Source organism: Perna viridis, chromosome 3 (genome assembly GCF_037379345.1).
Source record: "Perna viridis isolate PV_CMFRI_1.1 ecotype Kerala chromosome 3, ASM3737934v1, whole genome shotgun sequence".
NCBI classification, from domain to species: Eukaryota; Metazoa; Mollusca; class Bivalvia; order Mytilida; family Mytilidae; genus Perna; species Perna viridis.
Window position 1 is genome coordinate 54,276,072 of NC_142447.1, and position 20,211 is coordinate 54,296,282.

General features: G+C 34.0%; 1 protein-coding gene across 2 annotated transcripts; it reads right to left on the reverse strand.

Annotated features, from left to right (window-relative positions):
* Window positions 1-365: 365 nt before the first annotated feature.
* LOC148622926 (organic cation transporter protein-like) lies at window positions 366-18,496 on the reverse strand. Of its 2 annotated transcripts, none has more exons than XM_088573279.1 (10): window positions 18,368-18,496; window positions 12,807-13,012; window positions 11,900-12,130; window positions 10,173-10,375; window positions 9,468-9,806; window positions 8,297-8,431; window positions 7,596-7,639; window positions 5,418-5,538; window positions 3,579-3,651; window positions 366-3,329 (listed from the first exon to the last, which is right to left on the reverse strand). In XM_088573279.1, exons 1-10 carry the CDS (start codon window positions 18,408-18,410, stop codon window positions 3,189-3,191), a joined length of 1,536 nt encoding a protein of 511 aa, XP_088429405.1. In that variant the 5' UTR covers window positions 18,411-18,496; the 3' UTR covers window positions 366-3,188. The 2 variants fall into 2 exon arrangements, with proteins under 2 accessions (XP_088429405.1, XP_088429404.1); XM_088573278.1 differs by having other exon boundaries at window positions 7,554-7,639.
* Between the last annotated feature and the right edge of the window lie 1,715 nt (window positions 18,497-20,211).

Genomic DNA, 20,211 nt, shown 5'->3' on the forward strand with positions numbered 1-20,211 from the left:
TCGTAGTTGTGCGAGTGCCATTTTTACTTTTGAATGATTGACATTAAAACAACTTCAATATTTATAATGCTTGAAGCTTGTGAGTACATCTCATGGCTTAATGACAATCTAGCTTTTAATTGTTTAAAGGTTGTAATTAATTATAATTATGATTATAATTAGCTATGATGCTGAATACTTGTTCAGCATGTTTTGCTTGCATATGGGAATACAGTTGGCTTGGAAGCTTAACATTAAGGAATGTAATAAATTTCAACAGACATTAACTAAGGATAAACTATAAAACTAACTTTACAGTTTTAATTTTTTTTATTTCATTAAGTTCATAATTTTTTATGTAAATAATTGTATTTTTGTACTATAATCCCAATATTGACAACATGTACTAAAATAAAATATTAAATAATGAAATATTTCATTTAAAACATCATCAAGTTTATTTTGATATTCTCATAACAATATCTAAAGATTTTAAGTACAATTCTTCAGGTAAAATACAGGTGCGATTAAGGTGACCAATAAAGAACAGACTATAATGATTAAAACAACAATTTCATTTTTGTTTATTTAAACCTGTAATTAAATGTAAGCAAACCAGGATTAAACCAAAAAAAGATACATGTATATGTACTACTACCATTTGAGTTTGGGGTTATCACCGTCTGTCTGTATGTCTGTCTACCTATCTTATAAGCACAACATCTTCTAAACCACCTGACATTTATTTTTATAAAATTTTATAAGCAAGTTATCCATTTTATGAAATTTTATATGCAAGTTATACATTTTATGAAAATGTGCATCAAGGAAGGTACTTGGTTTATCATGCCCTGGAATAATCGAGGATGATACAGGACAGAAGTCGATGTGAAGTTGGATATCTTAACGGAAATCAAAAGAATGTAACTTAGGGACAAAGGACAGACATGGAAAACAAACACAACAAAGAACATAAAATAACTAAAATAATACATGCAAAGAAACAAAAGTAAATGAGCAACTCGGACTCCACTAGAACTGGGAGCATGGACCAGGTGCAGCGGTAGGGTAAGCGTCCTCTGCTTTTCTAGAAAAACCCGCGAGTTGTCCATAAAAAGTCATGTCCGGGGTAGACGAAAGAAGGAAGGAAAGTAATACACGTTGAACAAATCAGTTTTCATGGTGTAGATGGATATACAGTAATGATCCACGAGTTCATGATGAGAACCATAAAACTTCTGTAGTGATGACTTCAATCTTGTGGAAACATAACCCGTTCCAGAAGCCTAATTGTAAGAAGTCTAGCGTGGTACAAAAAGTCTGTGCAGTTACGGCAAGCTGAGGCAAAACATACGAGTTGTGGTATGAAAACTCCATACGCAGGTGCTGAAGGTATGTTGCCACAGATGAAAGGAAAGTTGACAATTCTGAATGAAAAGTCACCACGTTTGTCGTAAAGTGTCGTCAATAATTTTCCTTTTCTATCGATCTCAAAGTGTAAGTCAAGATATGAGGCTGACTTCACAGCGTCTATAGTATCCTTTATCTCAAGTTCTTTGGGGGTAGTTGCGATGTATCAAGTCCCCGAAACTAGATGTAGGATTGTTTAACGATAACACTTCATCTATATAGCGGAAACTGAGATTTAAGGATCTAGTTAAATGATGTTCTTTCTTTCGGATCAGATCTGCTATAAAGTCAGCCTTATAAAAGTGAAGGAGAAGGTCAGCAAGTAGAGAAGCACAATTTGTTCCAATTTGAATTCTGACCGTTTGTTGAAAAACGCGTCCACCACACTGGACAATTATGTTGTCGATAAAAAATTCCAGCATTTTGGAAACATCTTCTTCTGTATATTTGGAAGATGATTTGGAATTAATTTTACAAAGTATGAAGAATCTCTACCGAGAGCTATATATTTGTATCTAGGGGAACCATATTCTTTGGAAAAACAATGATATATATTATGTTTTTGAGTCGGGATTTTAACTGAGTATGAGGAATAGAAGTATAGAGTATTGAAAAATTATAGGTTTTAATGCTATCATATTCTGATAATAATCTTGAACTGAGGGTCTTCAAAAGATCTTTCGAATTTTTCAGGATCCACTTTGAATTAATACAGCTACGGGAATAAGACGTATTGTGGTACGACTGGAGACCCTCTGTGACAGCGGTGAGTATATAAGTTTTGAACGAGGTTTGGTGGTACATTTTGCAGATCCAGCTATATAAGGTCGTTTGCATGGATTCTTATGGAGTTAAGAAATCCAGTGCATAGACGGTAAATCACAATCATCGTCTTTGGTAGAGAGACCAAAAGATGATAACACAGATTTATTGTTATCCACTATCTTTTCTTTGGAGAGTGTAGTGACAGTATAGGTCTTATCACTGCTATTATTTTCTACGTCTTCCTCTGATAATAAACATTGGATGTAATGCATTTTGTAGACAAAAACAATGTTGTTTTGGGCTTTGTCTGGGTCATTGAAAACTGATGCAACGACGTGACCAGAAGGACCATATTTGAATGGTGAGTTTTTGCAAGAACAGTCAAGTGGTTTACCCTTGATGTCCTCAATCCCGAGTTTCAGCAATAGCCTTTTTAAAATTTTGGATGCAATAGGTGAAGTAAAGGAATATGAAATAATCGGTTTTGATTTGTCCTTGAAAAATGGTGGAATTCTGTAGGTAAAGGTTTTGTGATGGAGGATGTTAGCCAAATTAATTGCATCTATACCTTTGTTGACAAACGGTAGTGGATGAAATGATCGTTTTTCTTCATCTTGACCCTTTACACAAACTGGTTTAAAGAGTCCAAAATGATGGCAACAAGTCTGTATAATGAGGAGGTAGGTTCAGAAATAGGAGTGTCAAGACTTGTGTTGTAAATGGGGTGTAGTAGAGTGATATGTCGTTCTGACTTGTTTTTGACTACTAAGATTAATTGACGGTTACTAGTTTGGATTACTAATCGTGGTGTACGTTTAATGGATTTGTGTGGTTCAGGGTAAAAAATTTACATTTTGATTACTTGGTGTAGTTGAGTGTTTTAAGGACAACAACCTCCATTTTGAAATATTATGATGTGGATTGGTATATATTTTATCGTAGTTTGTTTTGAAAGAATATTTGGACGAAGTCCGTTTTTTTCAGCAGTAAAATATAATTTAATCGATATTGTCTAAAATATTTGTGCGATAACACTAATAGCTCCACGAATCCATTTCTTCAATTGTCTGAGGAAGTGGCCTATTTCTTGTCTCAGGTAGAAACAAAACCAACACAGCCATAACTAAACAGCAGGATCCAAAAATAAGACCAGGTGCCCAGGGTACATGGAAAACCTTAAATAAGAACAAGTCAGATTATGTTATGAATTTTAAAAGACACTTAATACAAACATATAAGTTGCTCTTGATATTCAAGGTATTAAAAGGCAACAAGAAGCAAACTACATTTTAAAAAATGAGTCACAACGAAAAAAAACCAAAAGCAGATCAGTGATTTTTAAAAAGTTATTATATTCATGGTGATATATATAGTGTTTTAATTATTGGTCATTAGCTTTATGGTGTGTTCTATAGTATACCAACCAATAAAGTAGAAAATGGTGCTACTATTCCTCCAATATGTGATGCTGCTGATGCCAAACCAAAACCAAGATTTCTGTTTGTAAACAAAGCATAAGAGTAGCAAATGATAGAGAAAATATTTAATCATGAAGGAAACAAAACCGTTACGTATATTAAATATCAAATATGGGTAAAACGAAATACCGAACCATCAACACGGAACGAACATTTTGCAACATCAGAATCCAAAGATCTGGCTAAAACGTGACATCAGAACCATAAGATCTGGCTAAAACGTGACATCAGAATCCAAAAATCTGGCTAAAACGTGAAAGTTACACAAAGAAAACAACAAAGTAAAATACTTTATAATAAACTATTAAGCATTAGCAGTATGAACACAGAAAAAAGACAAACAAACAAAAAACAAGGACAAAAAAGGACAATTCAAGGACAAAACAAAAAGGACTGACGTAAGGAGCTTTGAAAGCATGTTCAGCTCCACCAGCGGCAACCGTCACATTGCAAAAGAATAAAACTGGTAAGTGTCAAGTTTCAATACAAATGGGCAGCATAAAATTGCCACAAGTCAAAACATTACAGGAGATATGGACAATAAATAAGTGAGAACAAAAAGAACTGAATATCATCAAAACTGTATAAATCCTAGTCACGAATTTTAAAATATGTCTGGAACTTTGTGGGGAAGTTGCGTCAAGTTCAAGATGAAATAATAATGTCCAAGTAAAATCTACATGAAATTAAATTTTTTTACATTATGAAAATCCATCATCTATAATATGTTCGTCAGAAACAAAAATATTGTTCAATACGATATGGATATCAGAAATAAAAAAAAAAGCAAGTATTTATGAGACGTATTTTCTTATCACCTTTGTCCAAAAGCCGGATGCAACGACAGCATCGAAGTCAGAATAGCAGCTACTAGATACCTTAACAACTGAGAAATATAAATGTCACATGCAGTGAGAGCTGGTATATTACTATACAAAAAAGGTAAAACTATAATTTTAAAATCAAACGTCTCGTTTGTCGTATATTTTTGTACTAAAACGACTAGAGTCGTCAAATTAGAGATGAAGGTATAAAAACTGTCAGTAGCTTATTTAATTTCTAGTTTTGTTGAGTGATTAAACGGAAGCCATTCTCCAAATTATAAATGGAGAGAACATCGTCATTATGTCGATTGGTGAAATTAAAGAATCTAGCCTCTTTAACCTTCTTGTCTTTCACAAAATTTTGAAGGTACTCCAGTTCATAAAAATACAGAAACAGATCGGTTAGGAGAGTGATTGGAATGCCGACATTTTGTTTAAAATTGTCCCACCAAAAGACACAAATATGTTGTAGAGGAGAAACTCTAGCACACTGGTCACTTGTTGCTCGTTGTTGCAACTTTTGTCTTTTTGTTTTTATTTTTGTGTGGTAAAATACGTAGAATCGTAGGCAAAAACAACGAATTTGTGTGAATTACAATTAATTCTTGTAGTTTAATCCTTTGTATATTATTTCTTATAGACAGGTTTTTTAATTCATCGCGAGGCAAGGTTGTATATAATGTTGAAAACTCAGAAGTTTTAATAGTGTTAACTTCAGCGAAGGTGCGAGATCTAAGATTATCTTTATGATATTCAGGGTTTTATTCTCACTTTGCCAAATTTATTTTGGAAGCATAGATTTTTTCATGATGACTTCCGTAACAGAACAAGATTGTAGTTGATACGAAGAGGCGAATGAAAAGTTACCAATAAACATGTATGAAATATATGACTTGCATAGTTTAAACCAAGCGCAGCATTTTTTGGTATATTGATATTAACAACTGAAACATTTGCTTACCTAAAATTAGTTGGGTATGTTTCTGGAAGGTAGACAAATATTGTATTGTAAGATCCGCTTATACCAGTCTTTGCTATAAAACTACACACCATTGCAGCCATCTCAAATGCTTCATTTTTCTCTGTAAAATTACATCAGTCTAGTGATAAGTTTGATCTGCTTTTATTTGTCCGAAACGAAGATGTACAATTGGCCTTTCAATGTGTTTTATGGTAATGAGGTAACAATACAGTACGTTATCAAAATCATAGTAAAAATGAATTAAGACAATCCATTTGGAGGCACAAAAATAGGTAAAATATAATTTGTAGTCAGACGCTTCAAAGAATGTTTCGGAACTTCGGACATATAGAACTTATTAAAACAATCATCAATATGTCAAATTGAACTTAATAATTAAAAACTGATAGAGCTATCTTATTCAGCACAGTTTTATTTTGGTACTTAACCACTTAGAAATGAAATAGATCGGTAAATAGGTGAACCGGCTGAGGATATACTTGGTAGACTGTGTGACCAACACACCGTGGAATCAGAGGACCTTAAATTCCGTTGGAATATTATCTGTTGATTGGATGATTGATTATGATTTCATTTCCCGTGGTAGACGTTTCTTGTATTTCAGGACGAGGGAGAAGGCATGTAACCACACTCGGACAATTATTCCGACCGACTCCGAGTCAACCATTCATCACTCTACATCTGTCTACCTATTAACTTCTAGACTCGGAGTCAGTGACTACCAGTTTTATGGTTTTAGTATCACTTGGCTGGGGAGCGAACCCACGATTTTCAGCACTGAGTACGATAATTCAAGATTACCGAGGCAGTCGTTAGAAGTCTGAATCGCTCACCTGGTTGAGTTTTGCCTTTCAAAGGCAACAAATTTAACAAGTAGTTGTCCAACATTTTGACTCAATAAGATTTTGTTAGGACTTATCAAAAGGATCATTTCAGCAATTGAAAGTTTCTGTCTATCTGTCGTAGTTAGAAAACTGAAAAGAATCTTCAATTTATTTCCTTTCAAGGGCAATAACTCTTACAAGGAGTCGTCCGACAGCTGTAATCCGTGAAGACTTTTGTATTCCTAATAATAAGGATCATTTCAGCCACTGAAAGAATTTAGCTAAACCTAATGGCTTTTGAGAAAAATGCCAAAAACAATTGTCTGACCCTATGTTCTATTTTTATTAACAATGGCCATGTTTTTCGAAGGATCAAAAATCCCCATATCAGTTCTATGCAGGATACCCAAAGAACATTCAAAGCAAGTTTGGTTTCAATTGGTCTGGTTGTTTCAGAGGAGAAGATTTTTGAAAGAAATAAAATTAAAATTCGGGAAAAAACGTCGAAAAAGGGCAATTACTAACAAATAGGCTTCTGGAACAGGGTTATGTTGCTACAAGATTGAAGTCATCACTACAGAGACGTTTTATGGTCGTCATCATGAACTCGTGGATCGTTATGGTGTATCCATCTGCACCATGAAAACTGATTTATTCAACGAGTCATGGTTTTCCTTCCCTCGTTTGTCTACCCCGGACTTGACTTTTTATGAGCAACTCGGCGGGTGTTTCTAGAAAAGCAGAGGACGCTTACCCTACCGGTGCATCTGGTCCATGCTCACAGTTTTTATTGGAGTCCAAGTTGCTCATTTGCTTTTGTTAATTTGTGTGTATGATTTTAATTAATTTATGTTCTTTGTTGTGTATGTCTGTTTTCTGTGTCTGGTCTTTGTCCCTGGATTGCATTCTTTTGATTACCGTTATAACCTTGGTTCCCTTGATTACTCTCTCCAACAGGGCTACACAGATTTAAACGAAAATTTGACCAGAGATAGACCTCATTGTGATGAACACTTTTAATTAGTCGGTATTTTGCTAATCTTAACGATTTTGAAGATATATGCAAAAAACTTCTGTCTGTATATGTTATATTCTATTTTTAGAAAATCCCCACATCAGTTGCACGCAGAATACACTAAGAAACATTCATACAAAATTTGGCTCTAAATGATCAAGTAGTTTCATAGGATAAAAGTTTCGAAAAAAAAATGTGAACGACATGATGGCAATAGCTCACAGGGCCGTTAACTAGGTGATCTAAAAACGTAAAACGAATCATGTACCAGGATACCTTTGAAATATATAAATATGGCTGATGCAATCATCGGTATACCTCCTAATAAACTAAAACCAGCCAACAGTTTTCTTCTTTCTACTCTGTAAGATATAACAAAAACCGATGAAATTGGTGTAAGTGAAAAAGAATTGCTCAAACAACAGTAAAACATACCGGGATACGTACTGAAGAGACGAATATTTAGCTGTGTTAATTCCTTTAAAATCAAAGTCGTATTTCAGACCAGAATTTTAGTCAAACTTTGATAAAAGCAATAAAAATGCATCGTCTCTTTAGCTCTATAGTGTCTAACACTTAAACACAATATTGCTCGTTCTTCGTTTCTACCTGCTCTGGGATGAAAAAAAAAACAAAGATGTTTTCCCTTCTTTTTTACACTTAAGCTTCATTTTGTTTAAATGTAAATACAATTACATAGAAATAATGACCGTGTTATGTCTGCATTTCTAATAAAGAAACAGAATATAAATTAAAAGAAAAACTCCGCTCACCAGCACCCATTATTTTCTGGAAAATATCGAAAGAATAAAAGAATTGTAAAATAGAACGAATAGAAACCAATTATCGCGCGAGTGTACGTCTTTTCTTTTCCAAAGACAGGATGTGTTTCTAATTTCCTACAAACGTATCTACCACGACACGATGCATTCGATGATACAAGTTGAACAGTTTAATTACACAACAATGTTATTGCAAAGTAGTCTTATTTTACGACCCACAAAACTAAATTGTCATACCTATTCAATAAAATCCAAAAAACAATGTTAGCTGGAATCTCTACTGCACCATTGACAAAGAAATTCAGAAAGCGACTCCCTTTCATCTGTACCGATGCCAGAAGAAGACCGTAATATGTAGAACTGTTGGTGAACCTTTCGAAAATATCAATATGTTTTGCATAACACTGATATTTTAATAATACAACTAAAGACTGAAGTCTTCAAACTCGCTAATCGTCAAATATTCTATGCCACTGATTTTGGCTTGATTTCAACATCCGGAATGGCACGATTGCAAAATTGGAAAGTGGGCAATATTTAATGCTAACCGATCTTTTCATCTTTTAATGTAAACTTCCCGTTCTCATACAAGCAAAAACACTAGAAGAACACATGCGTATCATATTTTAGAGGTACATTTTGATCTCGTATGAAGCTAGAACTATGAAGTTATGACGGTAAACACGGCACCGATCAGCAGCATAATGTGGAAGAGTAATCAAGGAAACCAAGGGACAAAGACCAGACATGGAAAACAGACATACACAACAAAAACATAAAGTAGCTAAAATAATATATACACAGTAACAAAAGCAAATGAGCAACTCTGGCTTCATTAAAAACTGCGAACATGGAGCAGGTGCACCGGTAGGCTAAGCGTCCACTGCTTTTCTAGAAACACCCGCCGAGTTGCTCATAAAAAGTCAAGTCCGGGGTAGACGAAAGAGGGAAGAAAAACTATGACACGTTGAGCAAATCAGTTTTCATACCATTTTTCAAAATATTTGACCTTCGAATATTCACACTGAAATGAAGTAAGTAATCAAGCAAAATATGGAGGACCAAACCGGTCAACATATACATGTCTTTTACGTGTAGCTATATTAGAAAATAAAATACCAATAAACCAAGATACCAGATGATTTGGTTCTTATCCCTTATCAGAGTCTGTTCGATAGATCTTGAGTTCTGTTGTATTTTGGTTTATTAGAAAACGAACAAAAACCACTTTTCAATTGAGAAAATGTCATCTATTCCAGGTTCTCTGTCTTATGACTGCGTATGATTAACAGTTAATAACAGTGTCAATTAGCAAACTATTCAATTGTAAAATACCTTTTAAAATTCATATGATTATTTACATTATTTTTCTTACGTATTGGAAGACCCAAAAAAGAAACACTCTTACCATATAAAAAACCAGACCAGAGTTATCCTGCGTAACATACTATTCATTATAATAGTGAGCAGACTAGTGCTCTCTCCAATGGAGGGTCCATATGACCTCATTAATTCATGTTCCTCCTCTATAACAGTTACATTACCAATCTTGGCACCATGTTTGTCTAGTTGTGGATCCTCTTCATATCCTTCATCTTGATTGAGAGTACTTTCAGTTGGATTTAATAGTAATTGTACTACAACTTCAGGGTCTTTGCCATTTTTCTTTGCAATTTTTCTGATCACTTTCACCGTCTCTTGTATCTTACCATTAGCTATCAACCATCGAGGTGATTCGTCACAAAACCTAAAAGGAAATCATGATAGCTCTTCCTGATACTATTATAAAAACTGTTAATTTCTTTAGTCAGTTAAGGTCTGGTCAATGTATTCTTCTATCATTTCCGATCTTATTGCCCTTAGACTATTCAGTTTACATTTATCTAAAGCGCTTATAACAGAACAAATGTACTCAGATCCACATTGAGTCCGATACAAAGTTAGAGCGTGGGCATACAGCATGTTTCGGTCAGATATCTTGAACTCCGTAGTACATAACAGTGATTAACAACCTACTAGCAGAGCAGCCACCGCGCAATTCTAATTAGAGTGGTGGTAATGTTATTTTCGACAGCCCATTTACAAGTTAAGCGTGAACTTCGACGAAACTTACCAGTATAATACTAAGTTGCCAGTACTGACCAACCCTGTAGCTAGATGTAGGTACCGCCATGAGTAAGATTGTAGTGTATATCCAAATATTGTGAGCGACATAACGTTAGTAGTCCATAGAAACGCTCCATATATTCCAACATAGCCTCGCTGCTTTGAGGGAAGCATTTCAAGTAGGAAAGTGTAGAAAACAATACCAAAACCCTGACATAATACAAACAAGTACTATCTTAAAAAAAGATAGCCGACGCAGTAAAATTTGTTCTTTTTACTTATAATTTTCATCAGGAAATAATGCATAGCACGCAATTCCAATTTCCTTTTTCGAACCCTACTAAGTTATCAGTATTTGGCCAATCTGGAAACAGAATTTTGATCAGGTGACTTGCGTTCACCTGTGGAAGAGCGTTTTTTAAGGTCAAAGGGTAAAAAGCGAAACTATACCGACTGCGTCGGAAAAAGTTGAATTTTAGCAAGTAGAAAATAGCTAAGATAAAAATACATAATACATGATACCTAACAACATTTCGAACTGGCTGAAAGTTTTTTACCGTCTAAATTTGACTACGCAAAAGTTATCATCTAACTTAACTAAGGATTTTTTAAAAAAGTTTGCCTTTTTTATAAGTATATACATACAGACATTACCATATACAGACATTACCTTATACATACAGACATTACCATACACATACAGACATTACCATACACATACAGACATTACCTTATACATACAGACATTACCATACACATACAGACATTACCATACACATACAGACATTACCTTATACATACAGACATTATCATACACATACAGACATTACCATACACATACAGACATTACCATACACAGACATTACCATACACATACAGACATTACCATACACAGACATTACCATATACATACAGTCATTACCTTATACAGACATTACCATACACATACAGACATTACCATACACATACAGACATTACCATACACAAACAGACATTACCTTATACATACAGACATTACCATATACAGACATTACCTTATACATACAGACATTACCATATACAGACATTATCTTATACATACAGACATTACCTTATACATACAGACATTACCATACACATACAGACATTACCATATACATACAGACATTACCATACACATACAGACATTACCTTATACATACAGACATTACCATACACATACAGACATTACCATACACATACAGACATTACCTTATACATACAGACATTACCATACACATACAGACATTACCATACACAGACATTACCATACACATACAGACATTACCATACACAAACAGACATTACCTTATACATACAGACATTACCATATACAGACATTACCTTATACATACAGACATTACCATATACAGACATTACCTTATACATACAGACATTACCATATACAGACATTACCATACACATACAGACATTACCATACACATACAGACATTACCATATACAGACATTACCATACACATACAGACATTACCATATACAGACATTACCTTATACATACAGACATTACCATATACAGACATTACCTTATACATACAGACATTACCATATACAGACATTACCATACACATACAGACATTACCATACACATACAGACATTACCATATACAGACATTACCATATACATACAGACATTACCATACACATACAGACATTACCATACACATACAGACATTACCTTATACATGCAGTCATTACCTCTAAGACTATTCCCGATAAAAACTTCATTACAACGTACATGTTATAGTTAACAGACAAAGAGGTCAACGTTGTGGCAAGGAATAACAGACATCCGGTGATTGTGTAAATCTTTTTTCGACCATACTTGTCGGCTAGAGGTAATACGAATAGAGCACCTACTCCTTGACCAATTACTGTGAGGGATTGGGTTAGCTCCCCTTTACCTTCATTGCTACACACAAGGTTCCACTGTAAACAAAAAATTAATTGTATTACACGGCAAAAGAACGCCCTCTATTTCAGGTAATTAGTTTCATTAAGCATGGCAAAAATCGCACCAAAGATGCAAATTGACTATTCGCCTTACATATTGAACATAAATTGAATGTTAACTGTTTATGGACAATATAAGACGCATTAAAACGAAAAAAAAAGTCTGATAACATTTTAGTAAGAGTCGATATATGCGTATTATTTATCAAAAAATAAAATTCAGCACATGTCCATACAGTTACAATAATTGTTCAGAAGCAATTAAACATTTTGGAGATCAGTATTTTAAGAGGATATTTAATATCTACTTAGTCAGATTTGGATGCGACTTACTTCAAATTGTAAACTTTTACAAAAAAAAAACAAACAAACAAAAACAAAAACAAAAACAAAAACAAAAACAAAAACAAAAAAAAAACAAAAAGAAATCCGTCATCAAAATAAGTACAGATAAAATTAAATGAACCCTGAGCTGTAGCTGAAAACTTACAAAATACTGATCAACTGGTATCAAAGACTGTTATTATAGTAACAGACGTTCGTTTTGTGGTATCAAAGACTGTTATTATAGAAACAGACGTTCGTTTTGTACACAGCATCTGAAAAGAATACAAATCATATTTAGTTTTGGGAGTCCAAAGTTTTGACTTACTTCTGTAATGACAGAATCTGCCTTTATGTCATACTGGTATCCATTGAGACACGGTAAGGTGGTAACAAGTTCTGTTTTGTTAGTTAAATTCCTTTCCACTTTGATTTCACAGGTGCTACTAACAAATCGTAAATCTGATTCATTCCTATATTTAATTGGTAGTACATCATTAACAGGAAGACTGCATGAGAATGGAGGTCGATAAACTGAAAAAAAAAAGATTGGTAGTGCACCATTAACAGGAGGACTGCATGAGACTGGAGGTCGATAAACTGAAAAAAAATGTCCGATTGCAAAAAATTAAAAAAAAAAAACAAAAAAAAAAACAAAACAACACTTAAACAAAATAAAGCTGAAAACGATAGCACTTCGGATATATCCGTTACACCCTTCATTTCGTGCATTGTAAAGCTAGGAGATCGTTGCTTCTAGCAGATAATTGAGTTGATAATTCGACTGTCTTAAGTTTGTGAATATAAACCGCTAAAATCCCCAAAATTCTTTCCTAACACAGTTTCAGCCAATCATTTGCACGATATGAGAGACGCTGATCATCAGCTGTCTATTCCTATACTTGGTTTAATTTTTGTTTTCGTGCTAACATATATACTCAATACTGCACATGATAGACCCGGTTTACACTCATTGGTATTTGTAATTCATGCCGGACTGAGGGGTTTCTTAACGCCCTTGGCTATCATTTGGGGTCTCTCACGGACGGTGTAAAACAACGAAGCGTTCACACAGTCCCGAACATAGTTATACCCGTGAATGTGGGTCATGGTGTATTCGGGGAAATTATAGTTGTGACCACGTTCATTCAATTTAATGAAGATTAAATGTCGATCCGTGACCTAGTGATCCAATTTGCGATCTGCACGCTTATATTGTACAGTCTACAGCATTTGCAGAATCTCTGCCCCAGCAAAATGCGTTTCGGAGTAAAATCAATAGTTTCAGGTGTATGAAAGACAGATAGGTAAGTCAACTTATTGGTGCATGCAAGTTAATTGATGAGAAATAATTTTAGACTTAAGTCAACGGCCAAATCTCTTTGGGATTCTGCGCTTTATTTTATTATGATATTGTACATATATGTGCATGCAAGATAAAATACATTGCACATGCAATGTTTTTTAAAAAATGTTTTACAGCCATCGTGATGTCAGATGATGTTATTTCTTAGAATGTTCAATAGACATTGATTTTAAATTACAGTTAGATTTACTGTATATGATTATAGATGTAGAGGAACACCATACACTCAATCAACAAATGCAGGCATTAATATACAACTACATGTATGTTAGAAAAACATTTTGATTATTTTTGTAAAGTATTAAAAATAAATGTCTACTCTTTTTCTTTTCTTATATTTTCAGATAGATAAATATGGATGAATCGCCTTTCTGTTAAAAGGATGAAGGTTTTGTGAAGTATGAAGGCATTAATACTACACACGTAAAAATAACTAAGTTTTATTAAATTGTGATATTTTACAGGATTTAATGAAATATAGATTCTAAAGAAAAGTCAATGACAGTGTTTTGAAATGCTGAATGTACATACATTTTACGTTGGTTCCCATGAGCCTAAATCGCTCACCTGGTTACTTTTGTCTTTCAATGGCAATAAATTTAACAAGGAGTTTACTAATAATTTTGACTCAAGAAGACTTTGGTAGGACTTATCATAAGGATCAATACATGGCTTAACAGATAAAAATAAAAAATTGACCACAGATATATCTCATCGTGTTGAACTCTTTTACCAATGTCGGGATTTGGCTTAACCTAAAGGTTTTGGAGATATATGCAAAAAAACTAGTCTGACCGCTGTTCTATTTTTAGTAACGGCGGCCATATTTTTTGACGGATCTAAAATCCAAACATAATTTTTGTGCAAGATACCCCAAGAATTATTCATACTAAGTTTTATTCCAATGGGTCAAAAAGGGTCAGAGGAGAAGAATTTTGAAAGAAATAACATTAAAAATAGCAAAAAAAGCGTCGAAAAAGGGCAGTAACTCCTAAATGGCTGGACAGATTAATATGTAAGTTTGACCACAGATAGATCTTATCATGCTGAACACTTGTACCCATGTCGGGATTTGGTTTAACCTAACGGTTTTGGAGATATATGCAAAAAACTACAGTCTGACCGCTGTCCTATTTTTAGTAACAGCGACCATGTTTTTTGACGGATCAAAAATCTAAACACAACTTTTGTGCAAGATACTCTAAGGAACATCTGTGCAAAGTTTCATATAATTCCTCTCAGTAATTTCAGAGGAGAAGATTTCTGAAAAATTGTTAACGGACGACGACGACGACGGACTCCAAGTGATGGCAATAGCTTACAAGGCCTTCGACCAGGTGAGCTAAAAAGTGTGTCGTTGATGAGTTTACCGATTTGTGAAACAAAACGCTAACCTCTGTTTCCATTACCAGGCATCATTTTTCTTAATTTACTTTGAGCATTTTTTCTACCAAGTTACAATTAAAAAATGTCGAAGTCAAATTGGGTTCTTTGACTTGTTTGTTGAACGTTGACCAATCAGAGAATTTGATATAGTGCGTCATAATATCTATGTTTCTTGCTAGTATTAAAAAAAATCTCCCTATGTTTAATCGATTTTAAATTTATTCTTTTCTTCATAGACAAGGTGAGTCCGTTTCGGCCTAATGCTTTGAAACATCGTCCAGGTTCGGGAGCAACAATTTGATTTTTATAACAGCAAGTAGTGTACAAGTTTAGCTTTATTAAAAAGTCTTTGTAGTTTCTTATTTTTATGTTTGAAGTACATCAGTGAAATTCTTGTTCTTTTGTTTCCAATAAAGATTTGGCATTTGTATTCTGGATATTTTCGTTATATTTGTTATATGTTTACGATTATTTATATTGTATTAATGTAATGTAGCTATTTGGGCTATATTATGTATTTTTAGTTTTTTACCTTAACCTTACAAGCTGGACATTTAAATCTTATTCTTGGCATGAATCATGCCGTAAATGACATGTGTATTTGGACCTAACGGGTCATATCATACAAATTTTTTCAAGGACATGTATGAAGTCTGAATCTAAAATTCAGTATTGGATCTTTATTTTCTTAATCTTGGCATTATATATATATATATATATATATATATATATATATATATATATATATATATATATATATATATATATATATTCGATACAGTGTAGCTTATTCTGGATATACCCTGTGGTATTTTTTTTTCAAAACCATACCAAATATCACTTGTATGCTTCAGGTCCAACAATTATGATGAGAAGTATATATATATATTGAGCTAATAAGATAACGAGAGTAATGAAAAGAAAAACAATCATGTAATCTGATTTTGACCTCGACCTTAAAGCTGGGCATCTACATGTAAGTACATGTACCAGTCCATATCAAATTCAGACACTGCCTATAGGAAGGTGATTTATGGTGTAGAAAAACCCAAGGAACAAACGATGCTTTTTTGGTCTGCATATGCTGTAGTTTTGTGTGACAATAGTCCTTTCTGTAATAAGATCTGTACTTTTGAGAAAACCACACTTTAAGTTCCCACTATAATCAACCAATTCAAACCAAATTAAGATCGATAACTCTTGCAAAGTGTTAATTTTATGTACAATCCTTATCAATTTTATCTCAAAAGCGCAACACACAAATGAAAAACTAAGACTGTTTATGTGGTCGGTAACTAATTTTAAATAAGAGACATATATAAATTTTGTGGGTTTTTGACATACATGAATCACCTCCTGTCTGATTTTTATAAGGACTGTTACTTGAATCTTATTTATAGTACATCATGTGTTTGTGGTATTCACTACACTGCTCCATCGGATCAAATTGATACAGAGATGTTTGAACTGTCAAATTTGCGAGGCAAAATTTTGGTCGTTCCCTCTGCGGGACTGAACTCGTACCGCTGTGACATCTATGGCATCACCGCCTGCACAAAGTACAGCACACTAGACCACTCAGACCCTTCTATGCTTACATTATTTTACAGGACAGCTCATCTAGGTGTTGTTATTTAGAATAGAGGATCAAATTAACGATACATGTCACAATAAATCAATATTATACAAACGTCTCGGAATGTGATCTCTATTCGCTACACCGCTCCTCCGCTGTGACATCTATGGCAACACCGTCTGCACAAAGTCCAGCGCCCTAGACCACTCGACCAGCTAGGCTATATAAAAATGTAGCTTTCTCTGGACTAGGGCGGTGGAGCAGTGTAGCGAATAGAGTCATTATGCACCAGTCAATATAAAATGCAGGCACTGCCAATGGTAGATGTGATTCGTGTAGCAAAACCCCACGATTTTCGGTCTACATATGCAATATTTTTAAATAACAACGATAATTAATCCTTTCTGTATTCAGGGCACATAATACATTCATCTCCCACAAAATTCAACTAAAACAAGCCAAACAAAGTACGATAACTCTTGGCAAAGTGCCAATTTTATGTATTGTATAGATTGTATTTATCACTCGTCGCAACTTCGGCCGAGTCCGTACCCTCCTCATACCTCGTCTGTATTACGTCAGCTGCCATTGGAACTACTTTCGGAAATCTTCTATGTAGCGGTATTTAATGTTCATTTAAAGATGGATGCGCCCATAATATGGATTTGAAATTGGAAAATGTGTGCTTATAAATATAAACATGTCATTTTCTAAGATAATTAACATAACTTGTTTAATTCTATTTTTATAGATATGTACGTCTTATTGATGGAGCGTATCTTACACCCTATGGCTAGGTCAAGCGAGCCATACTTGCAATGGTCATAGGTGACACGGTCAACTTCCGGCGAATAAATGTAGCGCATATCTAATCCAGTATCACATCCGAGGGATTGAGGTAGAATAGCGGAGTCACCCGAGGTTTGCCGATTGTTGTACTTATCTCAAAAGCGCAACAACCAATGAAAAATTAAGACTTGTTATATGATCAGTAGCGCTTACCCTACGGGTGCACCTGGTCCATGCTCCCAGTTTTTAGTGGAGTCCGAGTTGCTCATTTGCTTTTGTTACTTTGTATGTATGATTTTAGTTACTTTATGTTCTTTGTTGTGTATGTCTGTTTTCCATGTCTGGTCTTTGTCCTTGGATTACATTCTTTTGATTACCGCTATAACCTTGGTTCCCTTGATTGCTCTGAACAAGAAATTAAAGTGAGTTCGGTGGGTTTTTAACATAAACGAATCACTTCCGGTCTAATTTTATAAAACTGCTACTTGACAAGTCACAGAAATTTTTTTTCAAGATTACAATGGCAAACTACACCAAACACTAAGTATATTGAACTATGTCTAGTCAAAACCGAAGGTGTAAGTTGAATTATCAATGAAATTCATCTACGAGAATGGAAGCATGTGTAGCCACATCACCGATAGTCTTATAATTCTTGCTGTTTTACAGATACATGAAATATTTCAATTTTTTTTTCTCAGTAATAACCGATTTTAATTGGTGTACCAGAAAAAAAAAACTTAAAGTGGATTATGACATTCAACCAACTTACCTGCGAATATGTATATAAGAATTGGATACGCCACACCAACCATGCAGTAAGTAAACCATAACCATTGCTCTTTCTGATATCTACCCAAAACCCCAACATATGAGAAAAATTTATCAATATCTGAGGTTGTCATACTACATACAATATATAATACACTAGGTATAAATGTGCATTCAAGTGAATAAATATATAAACATCCGTGATTAGGCATATTTTGCATTCATTTTATATCTTCGAATGTCTGATTAATCTTCTGTTCAGTATCTATTACTGGTCAGGAATTACACAACTAAGGTCATAAATAATATACTTTTAAATAGAAAGCATGCCTATACAGACCATCCACCAGCAAAGTTCTACAGGAATATACACTGTCACCAAAAGTAAAACGTATTCATATTGTCTACTTTCTTTTATTTTTACTTTTCACAGACAATGCAATTATAAAAAAAAATATAGAATTTTAGTATAGATATTGATATATATAAATCAAAATACATGAAAGATCATGACGATATCTTATTTGTTTTAACTAAATTGAAAGTGACATTATTATGCCATTAACTAAAGATTTACAGTAGCAAATTATCAGTAGGCAAAACATTGACTTCCGACACTTTACGATATTGGAAAATTTCTACTGCTACATAATATCAATCTGTTTAACATTGACAAGATATATGATATAAAAAAATAATCAGAATTTGACAATATTTAACTCTCATTTTCCTTGAAATATTTGGTTTTTTTTTTCAAAAGGCACAGGGAGCTTATTGCAATAACGAACAACTGTTTGGTGATAGTAATATTTTGATTTATATGCGATGTGTTTCTTACAAACTATAAGATAACTGCATATGGGCAGCCCGCCACACGTACACACGATTATTTTTTCCGACATTACTCTGAATACAGCATCCTCAGATGATTGCCATCTTTCAGCTGGTGTTCCACAGGGATCTGTACTTGGACCTCTTCTTTTTATTGTATACATAAATGATATAGCAGGTAACTTGACATCCTTGTGCAGACTTTTCGCAGACGACACTTTCTTCAATTACTCAGATTCTGACAGTGAACAGATCCTCTCTGAAATCAGTCACGTTCTGAGTGAATTGGATGAATGGTCCAAAAAGGTGGCTGATGTCCTTTAATCCAGATAAAACCGAAATTATGATATTCTCCAATTATGAAACTCCCAACTTCACGTTCTCCTTGAATGGAATAGACATTCCAATCAAAAACCAACATAAACATTTAGGAGTAACATTTAGCAGTAATGCCGAGTGGAACGACCATGTAGAAAATATTATAGCTAGTGTTAAAAAACATCTAAATATTCTTCGGAAGTTGAAGTATCAACTTACTAGAAACACTTCAGAGAAGTTATATTTAATATATATAAGACCTTTACTTGAATATGCACCTGATGTTTGGGATAATTGTGGTGTATGTAATACCTCCAAATTAGAAAGACTTCAATTAGAAGCAGCGAGAATTGTCACGGGTTTACCTATTTTTACAAAGATAGAAAAAATATATCAAGAAGTTAATTGGGAACCACTAGATGTTAGACGCAAAAGAAGAAAGTTACAAATGATTTATAACATTGAACGTAAAAATGCCCCATCTTATTTGACATATCACCACCCAAAGTACAATCCCTTACTAATTATCCCCTTAGAAACGGAGATGACATATTACATATGGCAATTTGTCACAAATTATTGCTAGCTTGTAGTAGTAACGTGTTGTGAATGAAGGAAGTGTGCATTAATGAAGAATACTGTATAAAGAAGCATGTAGCAAAGTGTTCAGGAACATAATAATTGTAATCTTAACAT

What these genes read in the sequence shown, in the direction of transcription:
- LOC148622926 (XM_088573278.1), bottom strand. Translation starts at nt 18,410, where the DNA reads ATGGTTGGTGTGGCGTATCCAATTCTTATATACATATTCGCAG. An exon ending in TATCGGGAATAGTCTTAGAG is followed by an intron (nt 10,376 to 11,899) that starts GTAATGACTGCA and finishes GTATTATGTCAG; the next exon opens with GGTTTTGGTATTGTTTTCTA. An exon ending in CACCATTTTCTACTTTATTG is followed by an intron (nt 3,330 to 3,578) that starts GTTGGTATACTA and finishes TTCTTATTTAAG; the next exon opens with GTTTTCCATGTACCCTGGGC.